The sequence below is a fragment of the Dermatophagoides farinae genome, chromosome 3 (assembly GCF_024713945.1).
Source record: "Dermatophagoides farinae isolate YC_2012a chromosome 3, ASM2471394v1, whole genome shotgun sequence".
Taxonomy (NCBI): Eukaryota; Metazoa; Arthropoda; class Arachnida; order Sarcoptiformes; family Pyroglyphidae; genus Dermatophagoides; species Dermatophagoides farinae.
Genome location: NC_134679.1, coordinates 6,618,187 through 6,645,459, shown reverse-complemented (window position 1 = coordinate 6,645,459; position 27,273 = coordinate 6,618,187). Strand labels below are relative to the sequence as shown.

Below are 27,273 nucleotides of genomic sequence, written 5' to 3'. Positions count from 1 at the left end.
GACGGACAAAGGAAATCCATGATTATAATTAACACACACACACACAGGTGCGAAGAAATTACAATCCAAATTCAAGGTTTTCTTTTCTCTCTGTAATATGAATCAATATCACATGTTCACTTGTGTTTATTAATATTGAAAAAAAATGAAAAAAAAGTTCAATAAAAATCAATCAATTGAATTATGTGATGTTACATTACATAAAAAAAATTGTTTCATTTCATCAATTGATAACGAAAATAATCATCATGACGATTACCTAATGATAATTATATAGAACAATTGTAATAAGTAATATGATTCGAATGAAAATCGAACCTTTCGATGATGGTATTGATGATGATGATCCATGATTTACATCAACAGGAAATTTATATATTTCTTCATATGATGATTTTCCATTCTGACCAGTATATTCAACATAATCATTATAATTATAAATTAAATGTTGACTTTCATCCAATTTATCCTTAAAACGTCCACAACTACGACGTGCTTCATTAACGAAAAAATTACCAAAATATTGGGCAACAATAATAGCCCAACGATCATGATTAATATTTCCAACATGTTCATTGATGACAAATTCAAATTGATTCTTTTCTGGATGCCACATTGATCCATATATAGGATATTTTCGATGTTCATACATTGAAACAAATGTATAATTCTTATATTTATTATGGCTGATAAGTTGAAAATTTTTTGTCAATTCTTCATGTTTTTCCCATTCATTTAATGCCATACAGATACGATGATAATTGGCAGTAACATTCTTTTGTTGTAAAATCTATGTAATAAATCAAATGATTTGAAAATTGTTTGAAAATAAATGAAAAAATCAATCAAACTTACATGGAAAAGATTGGGCATCATTGAATCCATATCACGAAACATACGTGTCGATTTTGGATCATTAATAACCGAATCTTCTAGTTCTAAATTTAATGATAAATTCTGTACATGACATTGTGATTCCCATTTTAAACTTCCATTTAGAAAATGGACAATAATTTTCTCAAACGATAAACAAGTGCCCCAAATTGGAAAATATTTTCCATTGTCATAGAATTTTTTACTTGATTCAATTATTATATCCACAGTTTCGGCATAAGGTCCTTCATCTAATGGGCTACCACCACCAGGTAATAATACACCATTCAATTTCGGTAATAATGTTTCATAATAATCAGATGTACGGCCACAGAATATTGGTGCCTTGATTTTTGATGATTCAAAAAGTTAATTTTTTTCACATTAATAATAAAATAGTCAACAATCTTACCACACGTGCACCGGAACTTTCCAGAAATTTTACATAACTAGCAGCAATATATTGATGTTCATCTTTATATGGATATTGTGCCAGTACACCAATGACAACACGATCATTAATTATTGGAAATTTCTCATCAATATCGGCATCATAACCGTGGACAATGACGGCGATGATGGTGACCACGATGTTAATCAAAATCGTTTTATCAATTATCATTGTAAGATCAAATTATATTAACCAATTCTAAAACAGAGAAAAAAATGGAAACAAAAAAAAAAAAACAAAACAAAAACTTAGAATGAATGGACATATACATGATGAGTGAAAATTAATGATGATGACGATGATGGATATATGAAAACCAAACCCAATAAAATCAAATGAAAATGGTAATTATACGATGATAATAACAACCAACAACGACAATAACAACGGATGATGACGACCGTTATTTTTGAGGATTTTTTTTTTGAAAAATTATTTCGTTGCTAATCAACCAGCTATCTAGAAGAAAAAAAGGAAAAAAAATTAGATCCCGTAAATCATCATAAAATCCAAATAGAAAATAAAAATCGCAATACCAACCAAACAACAACCATCATCAACAACCATAATCATTTGACGATAAACAAAAACGAAAAAAAAATTGACAAAATTTTTTTTCCATGTAGTCGTTTGATTATCATATTTTTTTCTATTGATAATTTTGATATATCATAAACCCACAACAAAAACAGAAAAAAGATTCGTTTTTTTTTAAATTATCATCTCTTTAATTATATATTCAACTATAATAATAATTAGATTATATAGAGGGAGACACATATTTCTAGACATGTCGGTGTGTTCACAAAAACATCGTTTTTTTTCTTCTCAATCATCATCACCAATCAATCAATAAATCAATCATTAATCAATGAAATAAAAATAAACAAATTATATGAATGATGATAATGATGATGAATATTAGCAGCCATTACGACGAGAAATAAGGTATTACAAAATTACAATAGAATTCGAATAGAATGTGTGTGTGTTATATGAGCATCATTTCAAATGTTTTGGGTGTGTTGTGTATGAGTATGACTCGAATGTGATCGATCGATAAACACATAATCAAGGAAGTAGTGTTACAATAGTCAATCATATAGCACGTACATAAATGTTGTGATATTTCGAATTTTTTTTTTGTCTACAACTTTTTATTCTCTGACTTTACAGTAATAGAAAAAAAAATCTATCAACATTTTTTATCTTAATTCAAAATTATTGATTGATTGGTGATGATGACGATGATTTATCAAATTTATTTATTATTATTCATTCAGCTTCAACATCATCAACTTCAAGTAAAACAAATTTACTAGCTGTCGATATGATATCACCGGAATCATCATCATCATCGACATCGGCTTCAACACTTGATGCATGACTATCAACATAACCTTGTCCATGTGTACCACGATTTAGATTTTTATTATATTGTTCTTCTACAACAAATTTTAGATTTTGTATGGCTTCAATTTTTTCTTTATCTTGATGTAATGACCAATAATCTTTTCCATGTTCTTGATAGATGGCCGGTTGAAATGCCAGACAAATTGTACGGCCATCTAATGCAATACGAAGTAGACTATTAGCGGCACGATATATATCAGGTCGATTGGTTCGGGCAGTACGGAAACCACGTTTTTCGGCCCAACCTTCACATATATCATAAGCGGACCAAATATTTTCAGTATCACCATCTGGATGTTGTAGCCGTAATAAACGTACAAGATTAATACGTTGAGCCATATAACCGACAGCTGTATATGGTTCACGTAATTGAGAAATTGGATAACAACCCATCAAAACTTGTAGTTCTTTTGGTGCACGTGATGGAAAAACTAAACCGGGACAATCACAGAGTCGTACTTTATCGGTGAGAAATATCGTTTGAAAATGTTTCGTATGACCCGGTGTTCGCGAAACGCTGACAACTTTTTTACCATACAATGCATTCATCAACGATGATTTTCCTACATTCGGATGACCAACACAACCAATAGTGACGATACCATCTTTGAATCGTTGATCTTGACGATAATATGAACTATCCGCTTTTTCCATTACGATGGTTCCAGCCAATTTTTCCACTCCAGCTTTTTTAGCACCTTGATTCTTTTTACCATAATGTTTACCATCGTCATCATCGTCTTCAGATTCATAATATGAAGAATCATCATCCAATGAAACATTCTCACATTCATGTAGTTCGGATTCGATTTTTCGGCGCCAAGAATTTAGATCGGCTTGATCACCAACGATTTTGGCTACCATTTCTTGTAATGCTAATGCACCACGAACAGCCATTCGAAGTTTTCCCACTCGTTTACCAGATGATGCACGTACTTTCATGCCAGCATATGAAGCAAATTCTAAAATATTTAGCCTTGGAAAACGATTTTTCAGATATTCATGCCACGCAAGCACCAATTCGGCATCAACTAAATCAATTTTGTTCAATACGAGTATCATATCTTTACCAAGTTCATCGACAACATAATGATATAATGATGGTGGAAAATGAAATATTGGATGACGAATATCGGCCACCAATAGAATTATATCAGACATTTCAATCACACGCCATAGCTGACGCCATGTTTCCAGATTCATATCAAAATAGCTTATTGGTTTATCCAATGTACGACTTTTGGAAAATATTTCCGTTAAATATGATAAGAAATATTCATTTTCTTTACGATATAATTCATCGACTGTCATTGTTGATGACCATGGTGGCCGTTTAGGCATATCAAGATCCGTAACAGGAATATCATTTGATAATGATGATTGTTCACCAAACATGTCCTCTACCGAACAGACCAATGCTTTCGATTCATCCAATGGTGGTAAGGGTCGTTGTGCACGTTCTTTACGTTCACGTATTTCCTGATCAGTTTCATTGAAAAATTGTAATGCATAACGATTGACATCACTGGTCGTACTTAAATGTCGTTGTGTATTTATCGCATTTATTCGATTCAATAAAAATTTCGGATCAGTCATATTATCGTTCGATGTTGATGTATTGGATTCAACATTATTATTATTATTGTTGTTGTTGTTACTTGTACCTGATGATTGATTTGGACTAAAATGGTCATTTACATCTATAGTACCACCAAAAGTTTCATCATCCAATTCATCTTCAATATCACCATCATCACTAACGAATGGACGTCTTAATTGTGTTGTCGTTAATTGACGATTCTTTTTCTCACGTTTTGCTTGAAGTTGTGCTTTTTTCTGTTTATTTGAAAATGGTACTTTACGTCTTCCTTGTGGCATGTTTTTTTCATGAATCAAATTTTATTTTGATTGAAAACGAAAAAAAAAATTTTTTTCACTGACACAAATAGATCGGCAATCGATATTGTCGGGTATAATTAAATCGAACAAATAGGACAAAAACCAAAGACAAAAATGTCGTCGTAGTTATCGATATCAGGATTTTTTTTTATTTTAACCGAGCTACCTGATCAACATAATCACAAAATCAAACATCAACAAACAAACACGAACGAACAGAGAGGGAGAGAACAAAAAAAAAGGGGAATCCAGAACTCTGTTCATAAATATCGTTCCAGAATTATTATGCATGCATGCCGTGTGTGTGGATAATACATACATACATCATTCCACGAGAGCAAGTAAAAGAACAGTGATGATGAGCTCACACACACACATACATACACGATGCTTGATACTGTCGTCGCATGCTGCCTGTTGTTTCTGATGATCCGCATGTTTGTGATTTTTTTTTCTCATTTCCTGATAATTTTAATTTGAATTTGCAAAATTTTGCCAAATTGTTTTAAATTTTAATTATAATTTAATATATTAAAATCGCGTTTCAATATGACTAACAACACTGGACAGATTGATATTGTTGATGGTGGTGATGATTATTTGACTATGCAACAATGTCCAATGTCAATATCACCATGTGGCCATTATTTTGCATTGGCATCATTGGCTGGACAATTAAATGTTTGGGATACAATAACATCGGATATTGTGGCACAATATATACCATCAAAACATTTGTCAGCAAATTGTACGAAAATTTCATGGCCACCAGATTATTATCCAATGATTAATAATCAAATTAATGTATGTTTATTTATTCTATTAGAATTGTCGAATGAATTTTGCAAGTGCTGATCATTTTTTTTTCATTCTGGAAAAAAAAATTTAGGGAACACCGACAAAAAATGATAATGTTGCTGTGAATGAATTGAAAAAATTGTCATTATTAGCAATGGGCACTGAAAATGGTACAATATTTTTATTTAGTGTTCATAAGAATGAAATACATTCGATACTAAGCAATGATGATCATAAAAAATCTATTGATGTTGGCCATACTGAACGTATAAATGATTTATGTTGGCCATCATCATCATCATCATCGTCGACATTGATGGATTCATTGTTTTCATGTTCACAAGATAAATTCATAATTGAATGGTCAATAATTGAATCGAAAATTAAATGGTATATATTGTATAACTATTGACAATTTGATTTTGATAATTTTTGGTTTTTTTTTTTCATTAGTAAAACAATGCTTGATCCTAATTCAATGACAACATCAATCTGTGTTTTGGACAATGAAAATATAATAACTGGATCGAATCAATTGAAATGGTGGAATTGGCCAAAAAAACAATTGCTCAAAACATTTAGTGGACATTCGAATGAGATACGATTTTTGCGGCCAATTTTGTTCCCGACGATTAATTCATCATCATCATCAACGATAGATGTCTATCTATTGTCATCGGCAGTGTCTGATCGTTATATAAACCTTTGGTATGTGTGTTTCTCAATCATTTTCCAATTAAAATCCTAATTCATTGTTTAAAAATAGGAAATTAGATCAACCAGAACCAGTTTCTTCCCAAAAGAATAAAGCATCAAATTCATTAGCCAGTTTTTTACTTGATGATGAACCGATTTCACTTGAAATTGCCAAAACTGTTGTTGATAATGTAAGCTAAATTTTGATGAAATAATTTTTTAATAATTAATAATCGTTTCCATGATTGATATTTAGTCTCTGTATATTTTATCGGTATCTAAAAGTGGTCATTTTCATATGTTTGAAGAAACAATCAGATTGGCATCAAACACCAAAGGTCCAATTGCACCGAAATATCGATTAAACATTCAAACACGTTTTGATTCAAAGAAAAATAATAGCCCAACAAAAAATCAGAATAAACGTTCAAGAATTGAACGTCAAATTCCTTATATGTATGCTTATCTTGATTCTAATCAATTAAAGGGAAAATCATCAAAAATAATGAATGGCAATACAAATGATAATCATCAATCACCACAGTTGAAAGATAATTCCAGAATCCATATTCAAACCATATATGGTACAACAAATCGTCCCATATTTGAATGTATTAGTATTTATGAATGTGAAAAATTATGTCAAGAACAACAACAACAACAAAAATCATCATCATTACCATTGGCTTCTAATAATAATCAAGCAACAATCATCAAAGATCCATCCATATTGAAATCGATTGATCTGTTACCACGGCCATTATTAGAGAATGTTTCAATCATAAAATCTGAAAATAATATAAAAATCAAAAGTGCAAAACATTCAGAACATGGTACAACAGTGATAGGACCAGCTGGTATGGTAGCTCATCAACCATTATTCAATGGTGTTATCACTGAAAATGGTGATGATTCTCAAAATAATAATGATGATGAAATGATGCTTAGCGAAGATGAACAAAAACATTCTTCCACCGATAATAAACAAGACATTAATAATAATAATAAATTGAAAAAATCAAATTCAAACAGTGATGTTGGATGCAACAAAAAATCTGAATTAACACTTGATGAACAACTTAAATTAATGGAAACAAATAATGATGATGATAATGAACGGCAACATTATATACCGAAACGGAAAAAACGAAATAGACGTTTGAAATCGAATAAACAACAACAACAACAAATGGGTACCGAAAGTTTAGTCAATGTATTAGTACAGGGATTACAATCGAATGATGGAAAAATGTTATCAACCGTTCTGCAGACTGATCATACGGATACAATCATCATGAATACGGTGAAAAAATTGCCCATTCAACATGTACCAAAATTATTGAATCAATTACAAAAAGGATTGATTTCTGGCCAACAGAGCCAAAGAGAAAGTGGATCAAATAGTGGTGTTGGTCAACAATATTCAATCTATTTGAAATGGATTACATTTTTATTAAGGAATCGATTTTCATATCTAATGACGGTAAATATTTTTTACATTTCATTGATTTTTTCATTCATTCATTCATTTATTGTGAAATATATAGATGCCAAACAGTGCTGAAAAATTTCTTCCATTGAAACAATTAATTCAAGCCAAAACTGCCTCATTGGAAAAATGTTATCAATTAAAAGGTCGTCTTGATCTGATTTTGTCACAGGTAATGATTTTGGTTTTTGGTAATAAAAAAAAATTGAAATTTTATTTTTTTTTTATTTTCAGGCAAAACTTGATGATACTCAAGATACGAGAAAATTATCATTTACAAAACCGAAATTGACATATGAATCGGAAAGTTCGGATGATGATGAATTATCAGATATGGATGATGATGATGATGAAGACGATGGCGATAATATTGGTGATCAAATGTCAATCAATGATAAAGATCTTATGGAAGAAATCGATGATGATGATGATGATATGATTGAACTTGAACAAAAAATAGACGAACTATCCAATGATGATGATGATGATGACGACGAATCGAATGATGAAGATGAATTGACGAATGAAATTGAAGATTCTGACAACGACGACGACGATGCTGATGACGATGATGATGAGCAAAAATCATCGATGAAAAGGAAAAGAAAAATTTCAGACTATGAAATGAATGAAAACAATCATGAAGAAGATGATGATTAAAGTTTTTATTTTTAATTTCGAGTTCAATTGTTTATTATTTAAAAAGCAAATTGTACAATTTTATTTTCTAAAAAAAAACAATGCTAAATTTGAAAATGTAAAATTTTTTGGCGAGGAAAAATTTGAATAAAATAGAAAATTTTGTTTGTTTGTTTCTAAGAGGATTTTTTCGCAAAAAAATTTGTAATTTTGTTCGTTTTAGTTTCACTATTTTCATTGGCTTTTGAACGTTTCTTTTTGACGACATTGGCAACAGTTGAAGCAGCTTTTTTCATCCACTTTGAACGTTGTTTATCGGATAATTTACTAAATTGTTGTTTTGCTATTTCAATTAAATCTTGTTCATTGAGTATTTCTTCACCACTATGTTTTTCAAATATTTCAAAACGTTTTTCATTATAATAACAGTGGAAAGCTTTGTCTGTGTCTGGATTGTTTACAGATTCCAGATCTTCGTTATCATCATTGTTGATTATAATTTGATCCTCATCATTGTCACCACTGTGGACGTGATCATCATCGGATTCTTCAATCTGTTTACGTTTTCCTTGATTCGATGAATTGTTTTTCTGATGATTTCGAACTTTGAATGGATTTTTTTCATTTGCCGAAATTGTTAACTTTTTTGGTCGTAATATATCGTCTTCATCTTGATCATTATCATCATCGTCATCGGAAATGATCGTAATCGGTCCGTTAGTACGTTGTTCTGGTTCCGTGGTGGATTTTCTCAATGATTTAGGTTTCACTGATGTATAATGGTTTGATAAATTGTTTGATTGATCAATTTTTGCCAATGATATCAGACTGGCTGAATCTTGTCGTGCATCACAATTGTCTTTCAATAATTTTCGTAATCGATCAGCATTCTTTTTCGTCATAAGCTCTTGTAATTCGACATCAGAATTTTGATCATCATCATCATCATTATTTCCATTATCATCACCTTCTTGTATCATTTCGACTAATTTCATTGCTAAACTTCTATGCCGTTGTCGTTCAGCATAACGTACAGCACCTTCCAATGCTTGGCTATTTGGCAATAATCTAGCCACTTCCAATGCCAGTGATTCACGTTCAGCACCCAATGCTAATGCAAATAATTTAATCAATGAATTGATCACTTGTTTTTCTGATTGATCCAATGAATCTTCAACATCATAATTATCCAATGATAATCGTTTCAACAATGAACCAAGCCATCGATTACGAATACATTCTTCTTCATATTTAGATTTCGTAGAACCACCATTGAGATCATCGCCAAGTTCACATAATGGAATTTGTAATGATAAAATGGTAAGTGTAGGTTTTGGAACCGTATCCGGATAACGACAAGCTTTACAATAGATACAACGAATTTGTGATTGAATTTCGCTCAGACCAATGATGAAAAAATTGTCTGATTTTCCATTAGCCTAAAAAGAGAAAAAAAATGATGAAAAATATTTTCGAATGAAAAAAAAAATCAAACCTGTTGTTTCGTAGCACAAATCGGAAACCATCCAGAACCGAAATGATTTTTATAAACACGAATAATGCCATCAGAATCAACGACACAAGGTGTACCTTCATCGGTGAAACCAGCCCAATATACGGTGGATTTTGGTGATAAAGCAACCGGAACCGGCTGTGGAATCATATGAGCACGAGTACGACCACGATGATCAACTTTCAATACAATGCAATTGATTGATTGACCATCTTGGGGATGTTGTGATGCCTGATGATATAGAAGCATAAGATAATTATCAAATGAAGATAGATTGATTGATGGACCATCAACACAGCGAATCATTGTCTGTATACCACCAATAGTCCAAACACGAAGATATCGAAGATTAGTAACGGCAGCAACAAATGTCTGTCCAGCAGTAATACAATCAAATTGTTCTTCCTGTGGCAGTGTAACTTGCCATTCTTTCATTTCGTCCCATGTATTGAATAACATACAATACATTCGTGCTTTTTGCTGATCCAAAGGATCGGCCGCATCTTCTTGATCATCACCATTACTAGCCAACAATAGACATGTGGTTGATAAATCAGCTATCGTATAGTTCAACATATTGGTCATATGTATTGAATGATGAAATGTAAGATCATGAAATTCCACATCAATTGAACGTTCTTCATCGGAATTATATGCATAAACGATTCCAACTGAATTCCAAACCATAAAACGATTTTGAAAATGTAGCGGTGTTGAACCAGATTGAAATGGCGCCTGTCGAATTGGTGCCTGATATGAACGGGCAGTTCGAGATAATTGAATCAGATCTGATCCGGTAATTCGATAACCATCGATAATCAAATCTGAATTGGCGTTCAATTTTCCTGCCGTTAACTGATGAGATTCTGTATTATTTTTAAGTTTTACAGTATCACCATCATCACCAAAAATTATCGGCTCATATTTAGATTTGATGGCACTGATGTCGAATTCATCAGGCTCATCCATATCATCAGCTGGAGTAGCGGGGGCATTTCGATCCATTGGAAAATCGATATTCAATTCTGGAACATCATCATCCAAATCACCAAAAGGAACAGAACTTGCGACCTTTGAAAGGTTAGGCTTGGATTTCTCTGTTAAATCAATCATATCATCATCCAAATCTATATCGGCCAATATATCATCTATCGTTGTTTGTCCGATCTCTTGTGTTTGTGGTTTCGATGATGGAACTTGTTTGCTGCTTACAACTGCTGATGATGATGATGATGACGATTGAAATTTATTGTTGGTTTTCGAATCTTGAATTTTCAATATCAACAATGATCCTTTATCATCCGTACAACATAATTGATTCCGATCATTTGGATTAAATTTCACACAAGTTATTCGATTATCACCATTTTTCATTGTTGCAATCGGATTCATTGTAACGGTTTGGGATTGTTGAAATGACTGATCAAATTTCCATATAGCCATTGTCGATCCAAACGATAAAGCCAATAATTGAGAATCCATAGAAATGGTTACGATGGAAACCAGATCAGTAAGTAAAGAATGTTTCAGCACCGTACTTGGAACATCCCATTGTCCACGTCGATATATTTGAACTGAATATTCACAAGGAATGGCCATAAATTGACCAATTTGTGGTTCCCAACATATTCTGCACAATGTTTTTGAATTATTAAAATCATTTGATTTAGGCAACAATGCAGGCCATTTGTGTTCAATTTTTTTCGTTTCAATATTCCAAAGAAAAACACAACCATCACATGATGAAGAGACCAAATATTTACGTAATGGATCAATAGATACACTAAGAATTGGTCCTTCATGACCTTCCAGAATTCGTGTTGATTGATTGACAAGATTAACTAGCTTAATGGAAAAATCCCTATAAAAACATGAGGAGAATTTTGAAAAAAAATCCAGTGAAATTCAAAAAACAAACTCACCCAGCACCAGCAGCTAAAAGTTCACGATCCAAATGAAATGAAAGACAAGTGGCATTCGATGTAAAACGACAGACCATTTGTTCATCTTCGCCGGCCAATTCATCCAATTGAAATGATTTAACCGCATTACTTTCTAATGCAACAAATGCTCGATCATTCTAAAAATGATTAGTGTTTTTTTTTTTGCTTTAGAATCAGTTACAAATTTAAAAAAAAATCCAACATACAGTAGCCAAAACAGCGTATGGAAAATCTTCAATTGGAAACGATGATTGTACACCATAATCATCGGGATTTAATGACCAAAGTCGTACATCACAATCACGACCAATGGTTATTATTGCACTATCGAATATGAATTTGGTAACAAAAAAAATATCCTATTGAAATTTCAAAGATTCAATTCTTACTTTTTATCTGGAACAAAATCCAATTCAGTATGGCCATCGATATGAGCAAAACGAAGATCCAATTCTAAATTCTGCTTTTCAATTGCTTGAGTCATGATTATGTGTACGTTTGGTTTTTTTATTGTTTGATGATCAATCACAATATAAAACCAAAATTAGTCGATGATGATGATATTTTCTTGACACTGAAAGCAATTCATTTGGGCGCCAAAATCATCAATATATTGATACAGCACAGTGTGAATGAAAAAAAAATAATTTTTCCATGGAACTTTTTTTCGTCCACTTGAATTTCGACAAACTTTATCCGAAAAATTTTCCCGCACATCAGATGGCGTGTTCGAATAATGTTTTTTTTTTCGCCAGACCATGTTGTTTGAATTATGATTCTTTCAATGTAAATTTTTTTTTTTGATCAATTTATCAATTTATTTAAATTAATTCATTAATGTTCGTCATGTTTCATTATAGACAACAGAAACATGTATGGAAAATTCTTATCACATCATTGATCAAACAAAATTGTCGACAACGATGGCAAAATTTTTCGTCTTCGAATCGAGGCCATGAAGTTCGATTCCAATTCAGTAATAGGCAAATTATCAAATGAAAAATTTCAAAATTTTATTCATTTTAATCATTTGTTTTTTTTCAAATTTTATAGTCGATTATTGAAAATTTCTACCGGTAAATTGGCCAAACTAGCTGATGGTTCAGCTGTTTGTACGATCGGTGATACGAATGTTATGGTTACAGCGGTGGGAATATCACCAACCAAAGTTGGTGGATCCGCTGGTTTCGTTCCATTGACAGTGGATTTTCGACAAAAAGCCGCTGCAGCTGGTCGAATTCCGATGCATCATTTAAGACGTGAAACTGGCATCAGTGAAAAAGAAATACTAACATCACGAATTATTGACCGATCGATTAGGCCATTGTTTCCACGTGGATTAGTTGGTGAAACTCAAATTATTTGTAATATTTTATCATTAGATGGTCAAAATGATCCAGATATTTTGGCCATCAATGCTGCATCAGCTGCATTGGCCATTTCAGATATTCCATGGAATGGTCCGATAGGAGCTGTACGTGTTGCTTTGGATCAAAATTATGATGTCATAACAAATCCAACTAGAAAAGAAATGAATGATGCACGTATGAATCTTGTATTGGCTGTCACTGAAACTGGAAATGTTCTTATGATGGAAGCATTTGCCAATGAACCTGTATTGGAACAACATTTAATCAAATCGATTTCAAAAGCAATACGAGAATCAAAAATTATCATACAAAATATTCGTCAACTACAAAAAGAAATAGGAAAACCAAAACGCTGTGTGGAAGAGATTCCAATGCCTAATGAGCAACATTTCCAAGCTATAAGAATGTTGGCCGAACAACGAATATTGGATGTGTTTTCCAATCATTCACATGATAAATTTTCACGTGATCAAGCATTAAAAGAAATTTCAGGACAAGTTATGACAACATTAAATGAAGAATTCGCCGATGATACGTCACAATTATTGCAGGATGCTTTTACTACTGTGATCAAACAGATATATGCTCAAATGGTTCAAAAAACCGGCATCCGTTGTGATGGACGTACGGTGGATGAACTTCGACCTATTCATTGTGAAGTTGATCTTTTTCGACCAGTTCATGGATCGGCATTGTTTCAACGTGGACAAACCCAAGTGCTTTGTACGACTACAATAGATTCACAAGATTCTACATGGCGTGCTGATAACATCTCGGCATTAATTAATGGAATCAAAGAAAAAAATTTTATGCTTCATTATGAATTTCCAAAATATGCTACCAACGAAATAGGTCGATCCGGTATAGTTGGAAGACGTGAAATTGGTCATGGAGCATTAGCTGAACGTGCATTACGGCCAATCATTCCTAATGATTCGCCAACAACACGTGATTTTACCATTCGATTACTTTGTGAAGTACTCGAATCAAATGGTTCTAGTTCAATGGCAAGTGTATGTGCCGGTAGTTTAGCATTACTTGATGCTGGTATTGATATTTCTGCACCTGCATCAGGTGTAGCCATTGGCCTTCTGAAATCACCGAAAATTGGAAACGATGAAAATCAAGAACAAGAACATATTATTCTTACGGATATCAGCGGATTAGAAGATTTTTTTGGTGAAATGGATTTCAAAATTGCCGGCACAAGAAAAGCATTCACGGCATTACAAATGGATTGTAAACTAGAAGAAGGTATATCATTCAAAATACTTTATGAAGCTATACAAAAATCTAATCAAGCACGAAGTCATATATTGAACATAATGAATAATGTCATAATGGAACCGAGAAAAAAACCCAAAGAAACAATGCCAATGGTTGAACGGATACAGGTACCGATTAATTTACGTTCCAAATTTCTTGGTGTCGGTTGGTCACAAGCGAAAAAATTAATGGCCGAAACTGGTGTCAGTATCAGTCAAGATTTAGAAGATATTGATAAATTCAATATTTTTTCGCCAAATGAATCGGCAATGAATGAGGCAAAAGAATTGATTGAAAAAATTCTTCATGAACCTAATGTACCGGAATTGGAATTCGGTGCCATCTATCAATGTAAAGTTGTCGAGATCAATGATAATGGTATTATGGTACAATTACATCCGGCAATGAAACCAGTGTTTCTACATTTATCACAATTAGACCTTCGAAAAGTTGATCATCCATCTGCATTAGATATTGATGTTGGTAGCCAGATTTCTGTTAAATATTTTGGTCGTGATCCAGTATCTGGCCAGATACGAATATCAAGAAAAGTGTTACAAGCACTTGAATCACAAGTGAAGAATTTTATTAAATAAAATAATAAAATTTTTTTTTTTTTGATGATAAATAATTAACCAAGGTTTCACTGTTTATTTTAAATGCGAGTAAATACTGTAAACTGAGCACAGAATTGGTAGTGGTTCATCATATGGATATCAAAAATTCAATTCGGTTTTTTCATTCAATTCCAAATGCTTCTGCCAATGGATGGACTGGACAACTCTTAAGGAGATTGAGGAAGCGCGCTTGACAGTTGAACTTTTTTTTATCCATCCAAAAAAACGTTTTGTGTGTGTGTGTGTGGTGGGGGAGGCATCTATTTCATCATTATTTTTTTTTGTTATGTTAAGGATCATTGAATCAAAAGATTCAATTTCTAAAAATCATTGATGATTAATGATGGACAATGAAATTCAATGTAATTCTGGATCGAATCAATCGAGGTTTTTTTTTTACTTTCTCTTCATGTGTAATGGTTGAATTGCCTTCTAAACAATGAATCTAATGAACAACAACAACAACAACAAATCTTTGAAGATGATGAAGACAGTAATAAGGCAACGATCCTGTTGATGATGACGATATGAACAAAAAAAAAACTTGATTTTCTTCATCGACATCGACAACACTCACTATAGAAGAAAAGAACAGAAAAACATCACCTAAAGCTGTCCATTTTTTTTCGTTGTTGTTGTTGTTGTTGTCTTGATCATCTCTTTTTCGTGGCAATTATTGCAATTCAATCATCATCATCAACATCATCATTCGAAAATTTGACTGCAACTCACAAGTATCTTTTTCTCTTTTCTTAAAGTGTGTCTGTATGTGTGTGTGTGTGTTTCAATCCTTCTTCTGCATAATAATAGGATTCATCATCTGAATCTAATGTTTTTACGTTTCGTTTCGATTCGATTGAATCAATCAATTCGGTTGCCGTTCGAAATGAAAACTATGATGATGATGATGATATAATCATTTAAACGTTGATTGCATTTGTTTTTTTTTTGTTGTTGCCAAAAACTGATTATTGGTCGTTGATAGATCTGTGTGTGTGTGTGTGTTTATGCTCGAATCTGCATCATCATTCTATCTGTATTTGAATCTGCATTAAACAACAGATATAAATTATCGTATATATGATAAAGGCAAAAAATCTTCAAAGAAGAATAAAATACCAATTCTGAATGTCATTGAATTTGATTCGGGTAAGTTTTTTTTTTGTTCCGAATGTTTCCAAATTATTAATTATATAAATACAATTTTTTTTTCTTTTCTCTTCTCTTTTCATTGTTATATTGGTAATTGAAATGTCACCATATATACAGTTTCAATAAATGATTGATTGATTGATTGATTCGATTTCAATTTCGTTTACGATTTCATGGATCAACATTTTATACAAACACAAAGAATAATCATCATGTGATGAAAAATATTTGTCAACAACGTCATCAATCGAATCACTGGAATGAAATGATAAAAAATTGAAGAAATTCATTTTGTCATTCTGCACCCAACGGTTGTGAAACACAGAAGATTGTGTTTTATATTTTTTTTAACTTCTCAATCAAATCCATTTTTTTCGGTTGTGCATTTTTGAAAATTACGTCAATCTTTTTTTTCCAGCTAGAAAGAAATTCAATTTTCTATCCAGAATCTTTTTTTTCACCAGAAATAAAATCACTTGGCTGTGATCTATCTATATATAGATTTTATTTTAATCTCATGAATTGTGGAAACATAACATTGTTCCATTCTCATCAATCAATTAGATCAAGAATTGAAATGATATGAAACAACCAAAAGGCTTCATGCGAATTTGGTGCCTTTTTCGTATATATGAATTATATATGGATTGATTGAAATTTGCAGAACCAAAAAAAACGTTTATCTCTCTAAGCCACCAAAGATATCAAAAAAAAAAAAAAAAAAATTCATCATTCCATTTCTTCAACCTTTCAATAATATTGATTTTGCATTGTGAAAATTTTTTTTTTCATTTGGTTCGAATACATTGATCCATGTGGCATCCACATCATCATCATTATCAATAGTAAAATAATATTATGGAAGAAACATTTGATGGTAAGTGAATTCACATATCATTCATTCCAGTTGTCCAATTTGTGGTTGCAAATTTTTCCATTTCCAATTTATTCAACTTTTGCTTGTTTGTCTATTTATTATCCACTTTTTTTTAATGTTTAACATATCTTTCTTTTTTTATAATAAACACTATACTAGTAGAAGATTATCATTTCCGTATGTAAATTCAGTTGATGATTTGGTTTCCTTGTTGTTTTTTTTTGTTTAGTTTTCGTGGCCAACATATGGCATCGAATACCGAAAATTTTTTTTTCGGTCTATCTATCTATCTGTGTGTGTGTGTGTGTGTGTGTGTGTGTGTGTGTGTGTGTGTGTGTGTGTGTGTGTGTGTGTGTGTGTGTGTGTGTGTGTGTGTGTGTGTGTGTGTGTGTGTGTGATTTATGCATCTGGTAACTTGGCGAAAAAAAAAGATTTGAATATATAGAGAAAAAAAATATCAAGGTTGCAATGTTTGCTGACTGGTTGGCTGGCTGGCTGATGGAATGTGTGTTTACCTATCTATCTAATGACGACATTTACGTTTTTTTTTATTTTATTTTCATTCTATTTTGCCATTAATCGCACGTTAAAAATTTTTTTTTTAGGTGTGATGTGTGTTGCACACACAAACACACACATTTGTTGAATATTTTGTTAAATAATGAAAAAAAAACGTAAATTGTCTCCTTTTTGTGCTGTGTGTCTGTTCCAACCCGATTTTTTTTTTGAATGCCAACTTTCTTTTGTCTGCCCACACGCACACAAACACTAAGTTGACATTTCGGTTTATCATGATGATGATGATGGTCATTTAAAAAAAAAAAATTTACTACATAAGGCTATATGGTTATGTAATGTGAACAGAAAAAAAAATTAAATTTCCTATGTTTGGGCGTTGTATCTTTTCACTTATATATATACAAAGAAATTAGTGGGTGCCATCACTTTTTTTTGAGAAAAAAAATTGAAAAAAAGGTCAAGATAATGATGATGATGATGATGATGAAATCATGTAAATTAATTTTTTTTCCTTCTACTATTGCTACTACTACTACTACTACTGTACATCTTTTAATTGGTAATCCAATTTAATCCTTTGCTTTGCTTTTGTTTTTGTTTTTCTCCATTAATTTTTTTTTGTTTTTTTTCTTTTTTTTTTTAGTTTTCCCGTTTGTTTCAACATTGATTTTTGTTTGCCATCAATCCCAGAACCAAAAATAGATAATTGGAATTCGTTTTTTTTGTTTTGTTTTGTTTTGTTGATTGATTGTGTGTGTGTGTCTGTGCATCGATGATAACTTTGATGAAGAAACAAAAAAAAAGATGAAGATTCCCTTTTTGTTTTGTAATTTTAATCATCTAAAATTAACATTTCATATATACATCGTGTCTACTCAATGAAAAAAAACCTCCTGTTGTTATGAAGATGATGATTTGAAGATTCAAAACACAGGCTCCAATGAATAAATTGATCATCATCAATCGTGTCTACTTCCTCAATGTTGGATTCTAATGTCTAATTTTAGAGTTTCTGGATGATTATTTTTTAAAAAAAATTACAACAACTGTGTGAAGTAATAAATTTCTTAATCCTGAAAAAAAACAACATCTTCATACAAACTACTACCTGGTTTGCTGTTGTTGGATGATCAAACGTATGGTGTGATTTCTATTGATTTAGTGCAATCATCGCTTTTCATTCCATTTTTTTTTGTTGAAAAAATTCATTACGACGATTGATTTGAAAAAACAGAGATTGGCGTTTTTTTTTGCAGCTGTTCTTGTTGCTGTCATTACTATTTTACTTTCATTTTTTTATTGGTTACAACAACAACAACAACAACGAAAAAATTCATCATCATCCAACATGGGTCATAAAAATTCAACATTACATAGTCAATTTAGAAATCAATCAGATGGGCCAAACTGTGATTTGGTTGGCATGACCAATAGTGGTTATGGTGGTAATAATCATCCAGATACATTTGTCAGCATAAAACATGGACCATTTAAACGTAAATTATCGATGCGTAACATATCAATACGACGATCATTTCATATGGGCGGTAAACATAATAATCGTCAAAAGAATAATAAATATCATCATCAACAACAACCATTAAATGATTATTCAACAACGCCAACAAATATTACAACGAATTCTAGAATTGGAATATCGGCTACAACCGATCATTTACCATCAACATCATCAAATCTAATCAATAATAGCAGCAATACACAATCATCAAATGGTATTATTAGCATTAGTGGTCCATCAACATCAAATCATCATCATCATCATCATCATAATAATAATCATAATAACCACAATACGCATCCAAATCATCAAACACCAGTATTACCAAGATCAAATAATACTGGTAAACGTTCGTCGAATCATCGGGAAAAATTTGGTAAGAAAAATGAGGATTTTTGTTTTCCATGAATGTGTAACACACACACACAAACACACGACCATTTTTGGAATACACACACACACACACAAAATCTTTTTGTATGCGTCAGATTTATTTTTTTTTGTTGTTGTGTGTGTATGGAGTATTTACCTTTCTCATCATCATCATTGTGTGATATATCCATGTGATAATATGCCGATCTAATCTTGGCCTCTTGACATCCAGATGATGATAGTATGGAAAAAAAATGAGAAATTAGAAAGAGAGAGAGATGTAATGAAATAGGCCAAGCAAGCAAACATGAATGATGCAGAAATAATCCATGTTTTTTTGTTGTTGTTGTTGATTTCTAAATCTACTTATGACTCGTCGTCATCGTCGTTTTTATCTAGAAAAATTAAATGTAAAAGAATCCTTTTCATTTTCTCAGCATCTAGATTTATTATCGAATGATCCACCTGGCTTTTTTTTGTGTGTGTGTGTGAATTTTTTTCTCATCGTGCATTTTTTTTGTTGTTGTTGTTTTTTCCCTCTGAATCATAATTATCTTGTTTGGTGAATTTATACGCATAGACATACACAGAGAGATTGTATTAATCGATCGGAAATTAATTTCCATTCATTTAAATTAACTTTTACTTTTCAGAAAAAAAAAAATTTACTTTGTAAGCTCTACCTTTAGACTAATTCTAGGTTAATTTATCATACTCCTGCAACATTTTTGCATTATTATAAGATTGATTGATAATGATTATCGATTCGTGATTCGACCCATTCATGATGAAAACATTTTCATTAATAGCCTGTGTAGATGAAAAAAAAAAATTCAATGAATCATCAACCTATGTGTGTGTGTACGGAATATTTTGGTATTTTGCAATGTGACAATAATAATGACGGATGCTCATAGTCTGTATATATGTTGTCTATCTATCTATGACATTTTCTTCTTTTTTTGCACCAGGCTTAAAGAGAATACCAAAAAAATTTTTTTTTTCATCATCATCATCATTATTTCATTATTATTATTACAAGGAAAACTATGAAGAACAGCAGCAGCAGTAGCGGTAGCAGCAGGATCTCAAAAATCTCGATTGACAACAACAACAACAACAAACGGGGAAAAAATCACATTATGTAGTTGTGTTTTTGGTTAGTTCCTTCATTTTTTTTTAGAAAATTGTCATTGTCATCATCATTATAATCATGATAATTCTATTTAGTGTGTAATCATCATAATACTGCTGCTGTTGTTGTTGTTGTTGACAGAATTGAATTAATTTTTATTTGTTTCATTTCCATTATTGTCTTGTGTGTGTATGTGTTCTATATGATCATCATCGTCATCATCATCATGTGGTGGTGGTGGTGGTAGAATTATAAGAATTAAAACGGTTCTGATGTGTTTTTTTTATTTCTCATTCTCATGGGTTAGATTTAAATTTAGATTTTCCGTTTTCTGTTTTTTTTTTAATAACGGTAAACAGATGATGACATTGTTTATCCGTATACGGACGGAATTCATATATTTTGGTTTTTTTTTATTGTTATTGTTGTTGTTGTTGTCGATTTTGATAGTAATTTTTGCATCTTTTTTTTCATTCAAAAGATTACTATCAAACGTACTCATTAACCAACCACCACACACACAGACACATAAACTTTAAATTGATCATTTCCGCTACAATTGAGACTTTAAACCCGTTCTTGTTCATCATCATCATCTATTGCTATTGCAAATATCTCTATCTCTATCTTGAATAATTTTGAACAAAGAAAATAGAAAAAAAGTCTATTTTCTTATTTGATTTTTTGTTGTTGTTGTTGTTGTCATAGTCCTTGAAAAAAAGGCAAACGACAATCATCATCATCAATGCCTCCATTCAAAGGTAGGAGATTGTCTATGTGTATCGGTGTGTTTGTGTGTGTGTGTTTCGGTGCGATTATTGTGGCTAAATTTTTTTTTCTATTTATTACCTATGGAGTACATTCGATTTTTGTGTGTGTCTGTTTGTCTACGAATGATTATCTGAATTGGATGTGTGTGTATGTGAGTAACGATAGATCCATTCATCTGTGTCGTTTGGAGGTTTTTTTTCTTTTATTTTCAGTATAATAATGTTCCAGTAGTGAGTTTTTATTATTTCAGTTGATTTTGTTTTCATTCTTTCTCATATACAACTCTTTGTCAACAGATTTTTAAACGATATTCATCTAGATTCGTAGATTATTTTTATTAATAAAATTGGATTTTTTTTGTCATTTTGGTTAGTAATGGATCGACTTCGGAAATCGTTCCGAAATTCATTTCGTAAGAAAAAACCCGATATTATAACCGAATCACAGAAACCACATCAATGGCAATCAGATGAACAATCCGTACGTTCGGGTAATTGTGTATTTTCAGTAAAATATCTTGGCTGTGTTGAAGTATATGAATCACGTGGTATGCAAATATGTGAAGATGCATTACGCAGATTAAGGGTAAGGGGATTAATTTTTTTAACGAAAAAAAAATTTGAAATCATTTTTTTTATTCCACTACAGAATTCAAGAAGACGTGCCGTCAAAGGTCAATTATATGTTACCGGCGATGGTATACGTGTTGTCGATGATGATACCAAGGTATGATTTGCATTTTTTTAATGGAATTTTTTTTTCTAATTTTTCAATCCTTTCTTTTAATAATAGGGTTTGATTGTTGATCAAACCATTGAGAAGGTATCATTCTGTGCACCGGATCGAAGCCATGAACGTGGATTCTCCTACATTTGTCGTGATGGTACTACACGACGATGGATGTGTCATGGTTTTCATGCAACCAAAGATTCTGGTGAACGTCTTAGTCATGCCGTTGGTTGTGCGTTCAATATTTGTTTGGAACGTAAACAAAAACGGGATAAAGAATCTGTATCGGCAATTTTAGATGCAAATAATTTCACCCGTACTGGATCATTTCGACAATCATCAATTACGGAACGTTTACAGGATCCACAAGTTGCAAAACCATCTGGTTTGTTCCCTCTAAATGATATTTCTGAATATATAAATTTAATAATTTGGTTTTTTGTTTTCATTGCAATAGAACCTGTTCCAGTGAAACAACCAGTACATAATCCATATGCAGTGGCTAGACCACATGCAACGGCAAACCTACTTCAACGACAAGGTTCATTACGTGGTGGCCCTTTAAACCATGCATCACCGTTTAAACGACAGCTTTCATTACGATTAAATTCATTGACCGATTCGTCTATAAATGATCCATTAAAATCATCATCATCATTAACATCGTCGCCTATTAATTCTCACACCAAATCCAATGGTAGCACTATTGATCCATTGGATACAAATGTAAACAACAACATTCCAATTCGTAATCGTGCTCATTCATTAGATTTAGCAACATTTGAAGAGCCAGTAATGGAAACAAAACGACCGGATTTTTTGCACAAACTTTCATTAACACCATCTGGTAGGTTATAAAAATTGAATGAAAAATATCTGATTCGAGTTTGTTTTTTTTTTCGTTTATAAAGTGGCGCCAATCCAAGAAGTATCACCATCGATAATTGATAAATCGATAGTGTCAGAAACAAAGGCTGAAGATTCAGGCTCAGCAATCATAGCAGCCATGTGTCAACAATTATCACAAGGTTTAAGTTTGTTAAGTGCTAAAAATGATGATGATGTTGATGATGATGATCAAACAACATGGCCATTGACTTCACAAATTGGTCTAAGCGATGATGGCAAATCTCATTTCTCACCACCAGCTACACTACAATCATCCATTGCGCAAAACATTAACAAATCAAATGGTACCGGTCTAAATCATCTGGTCAAAGATGCTAATTCATTGTTTTCATTTTCAAATATCGGTTTGTTTGTTTTTGAATTTCTCGAACATTTCAATCTAATAATTCATTGTAATTAATAATTTATAGATCAATGGATTTTGAACAAACCATCCACATCCTCATCGACGACGACGACAACGATGGTTCAACAAAATATGGATCAAAAATCAGATAATTTAAGTCATCAATTAAATACTGGTAGTCTAGATTCAGGAATAGCTGCTTGTTCTGGATCATCATTGAATGGTTCAATAAAAACCTCTATGACAACAACAACAACAACGACGACGACCTTGCCATTGATTCCACCTGCAGTTGTGGATCAAATGCCCCAAGTTTGTGCGCCACCACCGCCACCATCATCATCATCGCCTTTATTTACGTCATTATCGGCCTTTTGTTCATCTTCATTATCATCATCAACAGAATCGCCTGCAACAATAATTCTACAGCAACATCCAACAACGACGACGACAACAACAACAGTGCCAATATCAACAAATTTTAGCATATCATCATCATCGAAGACAATTAATAACAATAAAATCAATGGTGCCAACCATACAAAGAATCCATTTCTAGAAACAGCAACAATTTCAGATGATTGGAACATAACATCGGCAACAACAGTAATACCAACGACAACTAATAAAACAACAACGGCAGCTGAAACAACAACCACAAAAATATTCAAAAGTACGAATCCATTTCTTGATCTAAGTCAATCACAATTTGGAAATAATGATGTTAACATTACCAATAACAATAATACAAACAAAACAAAGTCTTTCGATCCAATGAATTCAACAATGTTAGAAACTGCCGAAACAACAGATGTATCATCGTCATCATCAACTTTTATAACAGCTACAACAACAACAACAACGACGACAACTACCACCAGCACCAGCACAAATCGACAGATGATTAAAGCTTTTGAAGTATCAATGTAATTTTCAAATTAATGAATCATACGAATTGTACGAATTTCTAGATATTGTTCTCAAAGTTAAAAAATCTTTATTATCACCATTATCAAATCGTAATCATTAGATGATTCATTCATTCATTCATCATCATCAAAATCATTCAAATTGAAACTAATGGTTGTGGATTTTTTTTCTCTTTTTACTCAAAAATATTTTCACATTTTTTTCGCCACTTTTTCTCCTTCCACTTCTTTTGGAAAATTCATTTATTCAGCGATCCAAATATGTATCGAACACACACACATACACAAACAAATATACAGGTGATAAATTATTACGTGCATGTGTCTCATTCTCTCTGTTTCAATATTGTTCGCCACTTCCCTATATTTTTTTTTTGGTGTCAAAAGAAATTTTTTTTTCTTTCAAAATCAAGTTGGATAAAAAACAAAAATTCATTCCAGTATTGTAGCCAGCCTCTGAACCTGTTGAAAATTATTCCTGTCCGTCCTTACTATAATACTATACTTTCTGATTTATTCATATATTATATATATTCGTTGATGATGTGGGGATAATTTTTTTTTTCATTTTTCGAGATAGTAAATTTTCATTTTCAATCCACAATATATGTTTGCATGAAGATTCTTTTTTTTTGTTTATCTTTAGAATTATGATGTTCATTGATCCACAAGATGATTATGATTATGATTATTATTTATAAATATATTTGTAGATTGATAATTATTAATTGAATTGAAATGATGATGATAATAATTATAATTAAAAAAAAACGTTGAATTATTTTAGTGGCTTCTGTTTATATTTATTTATTTTTTTTCTCAAAAAATTTTCCCGTAAATTGATTTTTTTTTGAAATATTTTCATCAATCAATATAAAACAAAAAGTTTCCATTCAATTTGATTATCGTATTTGTTTGCGAAATATTTTCAACAGTGGACACACGCTATAGTTTGTGTAAAAGTGTGAGACAGAGAAAAGGTGATAATGTTTCCATATTTGGTTGAATACATGGAAACAAAAAAAAATTTTCCGTTAATGTTTTGTTTTTTTTTTGCACATTCGTTTAATGAAATTTTGTTTATTATGAATGATGATTAATCACACACTCACACACTCGTATAAAATTTCATTTCAATCAATTATCATTGAATAATTTCATTTACAATAACGGCGGCAAACACTTCACTCGTTTTTCCTCCATAGAGAGAGGAGAGAGAGAGAGAGAGAGAGAAAATTGTTGTAATAATAAATGTCCATATATTTATTGTATGGTAAGGTAAATATATTTTCAATGAAACAATTGGCTCATTTCATTATTGTTTGCATCTGATCGATGCAACAACAAAAAAAAACACTATTGCAATATAATCATTCATTTCTATAGTCATAATGTCTATAAAAATATTGCTATGCAAAATCATCTGTTGTTCAACAATCAATTTTTTTTTACTTTACTAAATACTAATAACGCCCCACCTGTTGCTTTTTATGTTATGGATGTAATGCACCTGTTAATATATATATACACACAGATACATTGTAGTTGTTGACACATTTTTGTTGCAATTGTTGTAGTGTTAGGCTACACAAATACAAAATCTTACATAATTGAATAATAATGTAATGTAGAGGTAAAAAAAAAATTTTTTTTATTGATGAGATTATCTCATCATGATGATTATCGTTGTCATAGAGTGTCTAAACACAAACACACACACAAGTATAGAAATGTACCGGCCAATAATAGAAATAGGTTTTTTATATATTTGTTTTTGACATTTTGGAGTAGATGGATAGAGAAAGAGAAAAAAAAATTTGGCGCGACATTCATTCATATAACGGATGGAAATTTTCCAAAATCCAATCTTGAATTTACTTTTAGATTTCATCAACAATTTTCATTGATAATGACGGTTACATTTGATGGATGAAACCGTCATTTTTTTTTGTTTTTCTACTTTTATATTTCTGAATACCCGTATATTGTTGGCTTATTGTTTATCATCATCATCATCATCATCATCGACAAACGTAAAGAATTGCTATTGAATTGTCAATCAAAAGCAATCATTCATTTACAATCAATCAATCAAAATAATTTCTATTTATCGAATAAAATTGGCTAAAAATAAAATAAAATAAAATAAAAAAAAAACGATAAACAAAAATAAAACTAAAAACACCCACCAACCATCATGTTTATCCACTTTAAACGGAAATGGAATGTCGTTGTTCAGTGGAAAAAAAATCCATCAACAACATCGCATGGTGTGTGGCTTGTGAATAAATAAATAAATAAATAAAATGATGATGATGTTGATTTCGAGCAATCAAAAAAAAAAAAAAAAAAAAAAAAAAAAAAAAAAAAAAAATGAAAATTCCATTAACATGAATCGATCGATCAAAAAATTTTTGAATAAATTCCTATCTCGAGGATTTTGAGTAAAGAAAATAAACAGAAAGAAATAATTCTCCATTTCCGATTGACCTCTGATTGGTTTTTTTTGTAATCTTGAATGTAGGCTATGTGTGTGTGTGTGTGATCAATCCTTAAATTTTAATTTTTCTCTCTTTTTTTTTGTCCATTTCATTTCCATTCATCATTCCATTCAATCAATTAGACATGAATCAAACAAAATACAAAATACCACCACCCCAGCAAAAAAAAAAAAAAAATAAATAATCAGACAGAATAGATTAAATTCATAATCTTCACATACTGTTCATACGTTTATCATGTTGTTGTTGGTGTTGATGTTTGCTGTTGAAGATGGAAAAAAAACATCAATCAAAAAAAAATAGCCTAATGATGATCAGTATGATAATCATCATCATCATCAACTTTGTCGGTCTTTGGCTTGTGTTTTTTTTTCTCGTTTCTGTTGACCGATACCGAAATCGAATAAAAATCAGAAAAAAAATCGAATGTCTGGCTTGGTTGTCTGCTTGCCTGCTCTGTCTATCTGCCTGTTTGTCTGTCAGTTATTCAATGATTTCGATTGAATTTTTTTTTTTTTTTTTTTGATTAACCCGATTGTAATTCAAT

At 31.5% G+C, this 27,273-nt stretch overlaps 6 protein-coding genes across 13 annotated transcripts; 3 read left to right on the top strand and 3 right to left on the bottom strand.

The window, feature by feature from the left end:
• Positions 1-77: 77 nt before the first annotated feature.
• LOC124495161 (gamma-glutamyl hydrolase-like) lies at positions 78-2,008 on the bottom strand. Of its 3 annotated transcripts, none has more exons than XM_075729485.1 (5): positions 1,865-2,008; positions 1,286-1,783; positions 856-1,218; positions 319-790; positions 78-259 (listed from the first exon to the last, which is right to left on the bottom strand). In XM_075729485.1, the coding sequence occupies exons 2-5, from the start codon at positions 1,493-1,495 to the stop codon at positions 216-218; spliced, it is 1,089 nt and encodes a 362-aa protein (XP_075585600.1). In that variant the 5' UTR covers positions 1,496-1,783; positions 1,865-2,008; the 3' UTR covers positions 78-215. The 3 variants fall into 3 exon arrangements, with proteins under 3 accessions (XP_075585600.1, XP_075585599.1, XP_046914454.2); XM_075729484.1 differs by having other exon boundaries at positions 1,286-1,779; positions 1,865-1,987; XM_047058498.2 differs by lacking the exon at positions 1,865-2,008 and having other exon boundaries at positions 78-790; positions 1,286-1,833.
• Positions 2,009-2,028: 20 nt separating this feature from the next.
• On the bottom strand, positions 2,029-5,035 carry Ns4 (Nucleostemin 4). The gene has a single exon (XM_047058434.2). The coding sequence runs from the start codon at positions 4,613-4,615 to the stop codon at positions 2,600-2,602; it is 2,016 nt and encodes a 671-aa protein (XP_046914390.2). The 5' UTR covers positions 4,616-5,035; the 3' UTR covers positions 2,029-2,599.
• On the top strand, positions 5,007-8,430 carry LOC124495099 (WD repeat-containing protein 43). Its single transcript, XM_047058425.2, has 7 exons — positions 5,007-5,440; positions 5,526-5,824; positions 5,888-6,142; positions 6,201-6,321; positions 6,387-7,613; positions 7,678-7,791; positions 7,854-8,430. The coding sequence occupies exons 1-7, from the start codon at positions 5,186-5,188 to the stop codon at positions 8,277-8,279; spliced, it is 2,697 nt and encodes an 898-aa protein (XP_046914381.2). The 5' UTR covers positions 5,007-5,185; the 3' UTR covers positions 8,280-8,430.
• On the bottom strand, positions 8,269-12,303 carry Ctf4 (Chromosome transmission fidelity 4). Its single transcript, XM_047058418.2, has 5 exons — positions 12,104-12,303; positions 11,921-12,038; positions 11,694-11,851; positions 9,754-11,632; positions 8,269-9,697 (listed from the first exon to the last, which is right to left on the bottom strand). Exons 1-5 carry the CDS (start codon positions 12,196-12,198, stop codon positions 8,435-8,437), a joined length of 3,513 nt encoding a protein of 1,170 aa, XP_046914374.2. The 5' UTR covers positions 12,199-12,303; the 3' UTR covers positions 8,269-8,434.
• Positions 12,304-12,483: 180 nt separating this feature from the next.
• On the top strand, positions 12,484-14,969 carry PNPase (polyribonucleotide nucleotidyltransferase 1). The gene is made up of 2 exons (XM_047058426.2): positions 12,484-12,697; positions 12,768-14,969. The coding sequence occupies exons 1-2, from the start codon at positions 12,552-12,554 to the stop codon at positions 14,944-14,946; spliced, it is 2,325 nt and encodes a 774-aa protein (XP_046914382.2). The 5' UTR covers positions 12,484-12,551; the 3' UTR covers positions 14,947-14,969.
• Positions 14,970-17,468: 2,499 nt separating this feature from the next.
• Positions 17,469-25,011, top strand: numb (NUMB endocytic adaptor protein). 6 transcript variants are annotated; one of them, XM_075729478.1, is made up of 8 exons: positions 17,469-18,074; positions 18,159-19,410; positions 21,686-21,897; positions 21,961-22,038; positions 22,105-22,426; positions 22,499-22,888; positions 22,953-23,294; positions 23,361-25,011. In XM_075729478.1, exons 2-8 carry the CDS (start codon positions 18,864-18,866, stop codon positions 24,224-24,226), a joined length of 2,757 nt encoding a protein of 918 aa, XP_075585593.1. In that variant the 5' UTR covers positions 17,469-18,074; positions 18,159-18,863; the 3' UTR covers positions 24,227-25,011. The 6 variants fall into 6 exon arrangements, with proteins under 6 accessions (XP_075585593.1, XP_075585592.1, XP_046914378.2 ...); XM_075729477.1 differs by having other exon boundaries at positions 17,622-18,074; positions 22,105-22,888; XM_047058422.2 differs by lacking the exons at positions 17,469-18,074; positions 18,159-19,410 and adding an exon at positions 19,730-21,302.
• Positions 25,012-27,273: the final 2,262 nt, after the last annotated feature.

Bases quoted from the DNA above. Each gene is read 5' to 3' on its own strand.
- LOC124495161 (XM_047058498.2), bottom strand. From the start codon at position 1,495: ATGATAATTGATAAAACGATTTTGATTAACATCGTGGTCACCATCATC. The intron at 1,219-1,285 runs GTAAGATTGTTG...TCAAAAATCAAG, and splicing joins AAAGTTCCGGTGCACGTGTG to GCACCAATATTCTGTGGCCG. The intron at 791-855 runs GTAAGTTTGATT...TTTATTACATAG, and splicing joins TGATGCCCAATCTTTTCCAT to ATTTTACAACAAAAGAATGT.
- Ns4 (XM_047058434.2), bottom strand. From the start codon at position 4,615: ATGCCACAAGGAAGACGTAAAGTACCATTTTCAAATAAACAGAAAAAA.
- numb (XM_075729477.1), top strand. From the start codon at position 18,864: ATGGGTCATAAAAATTCAACATTACATAGTCAATTTAGAAATCAATCA. The intron at 19,411-21,685 runs GTAAGAAAAATG...CATTTTGGTTAG, and splicing joins GAATCATCGGGAAAAATTTG to TAATGGATCGACTTCGGAAA. The intron at 21,898-21,960 runs GTAAGGGGATTA...ATTCCACTACAG, and splicing joins ATGCATTACGCAGATTAAGG to AATTCAAGAAGACGTGCCGT.
- LOC124495099 (XM_047058425.2), top strand. From the start codon at position 5,186: ATGACTAACAACACTGGACAGATTGATATTGTTGATGGTGGTGATGAT. The intron at 5,825-5,887 runs GTATATATTGTA...TTTTTTCATTAG, and splicing joins ATTGAATCGAAAATTAAATG to TAAAACAATGCTTGATCCTA. The intron at 7,614-7,677 runs GTAAATATTTTT...TGAAATATATAG, and splicing joins GATTTTCATATCTAATGACG to ATGCCAAACAGTGCTGAAAA.
- Ctf4 (XM_047058418.2), bottom strand. From the start codon at position 12,198: ATGACTCAAGCAATTGAAAAGCAGAATTTAGAATTGGATCTTCGTTTT. The intron at 11,852-11,920 runs GTATGTTGGATT...AATCATTTTTAG, and splicing joins CATACGCTGTTTTGGCTACT to AATGATCGAGCATTTGTTGC. The intron at 9,698-9,753 runs GTTTGATTTTTT...TTCTCTTTTTAG, and splicing joins TTTGTGCTACGAAACAACAG to GCTAATGGAAAATCAGACAA.
- PNPase (XM_047058426.2), top strand. From the start codon at position 12,552: ATGTTCGTCATGTTTCATTATAGACAACAGAAACATGTATGGAAAATT. The intron at 12,698-12,767 runs GCAAATTATCAA...CAAATTTTATAG, and splicing joins CGATTCCAATTCAGTAATAG to TCGATTATTGAAAATTTCTA.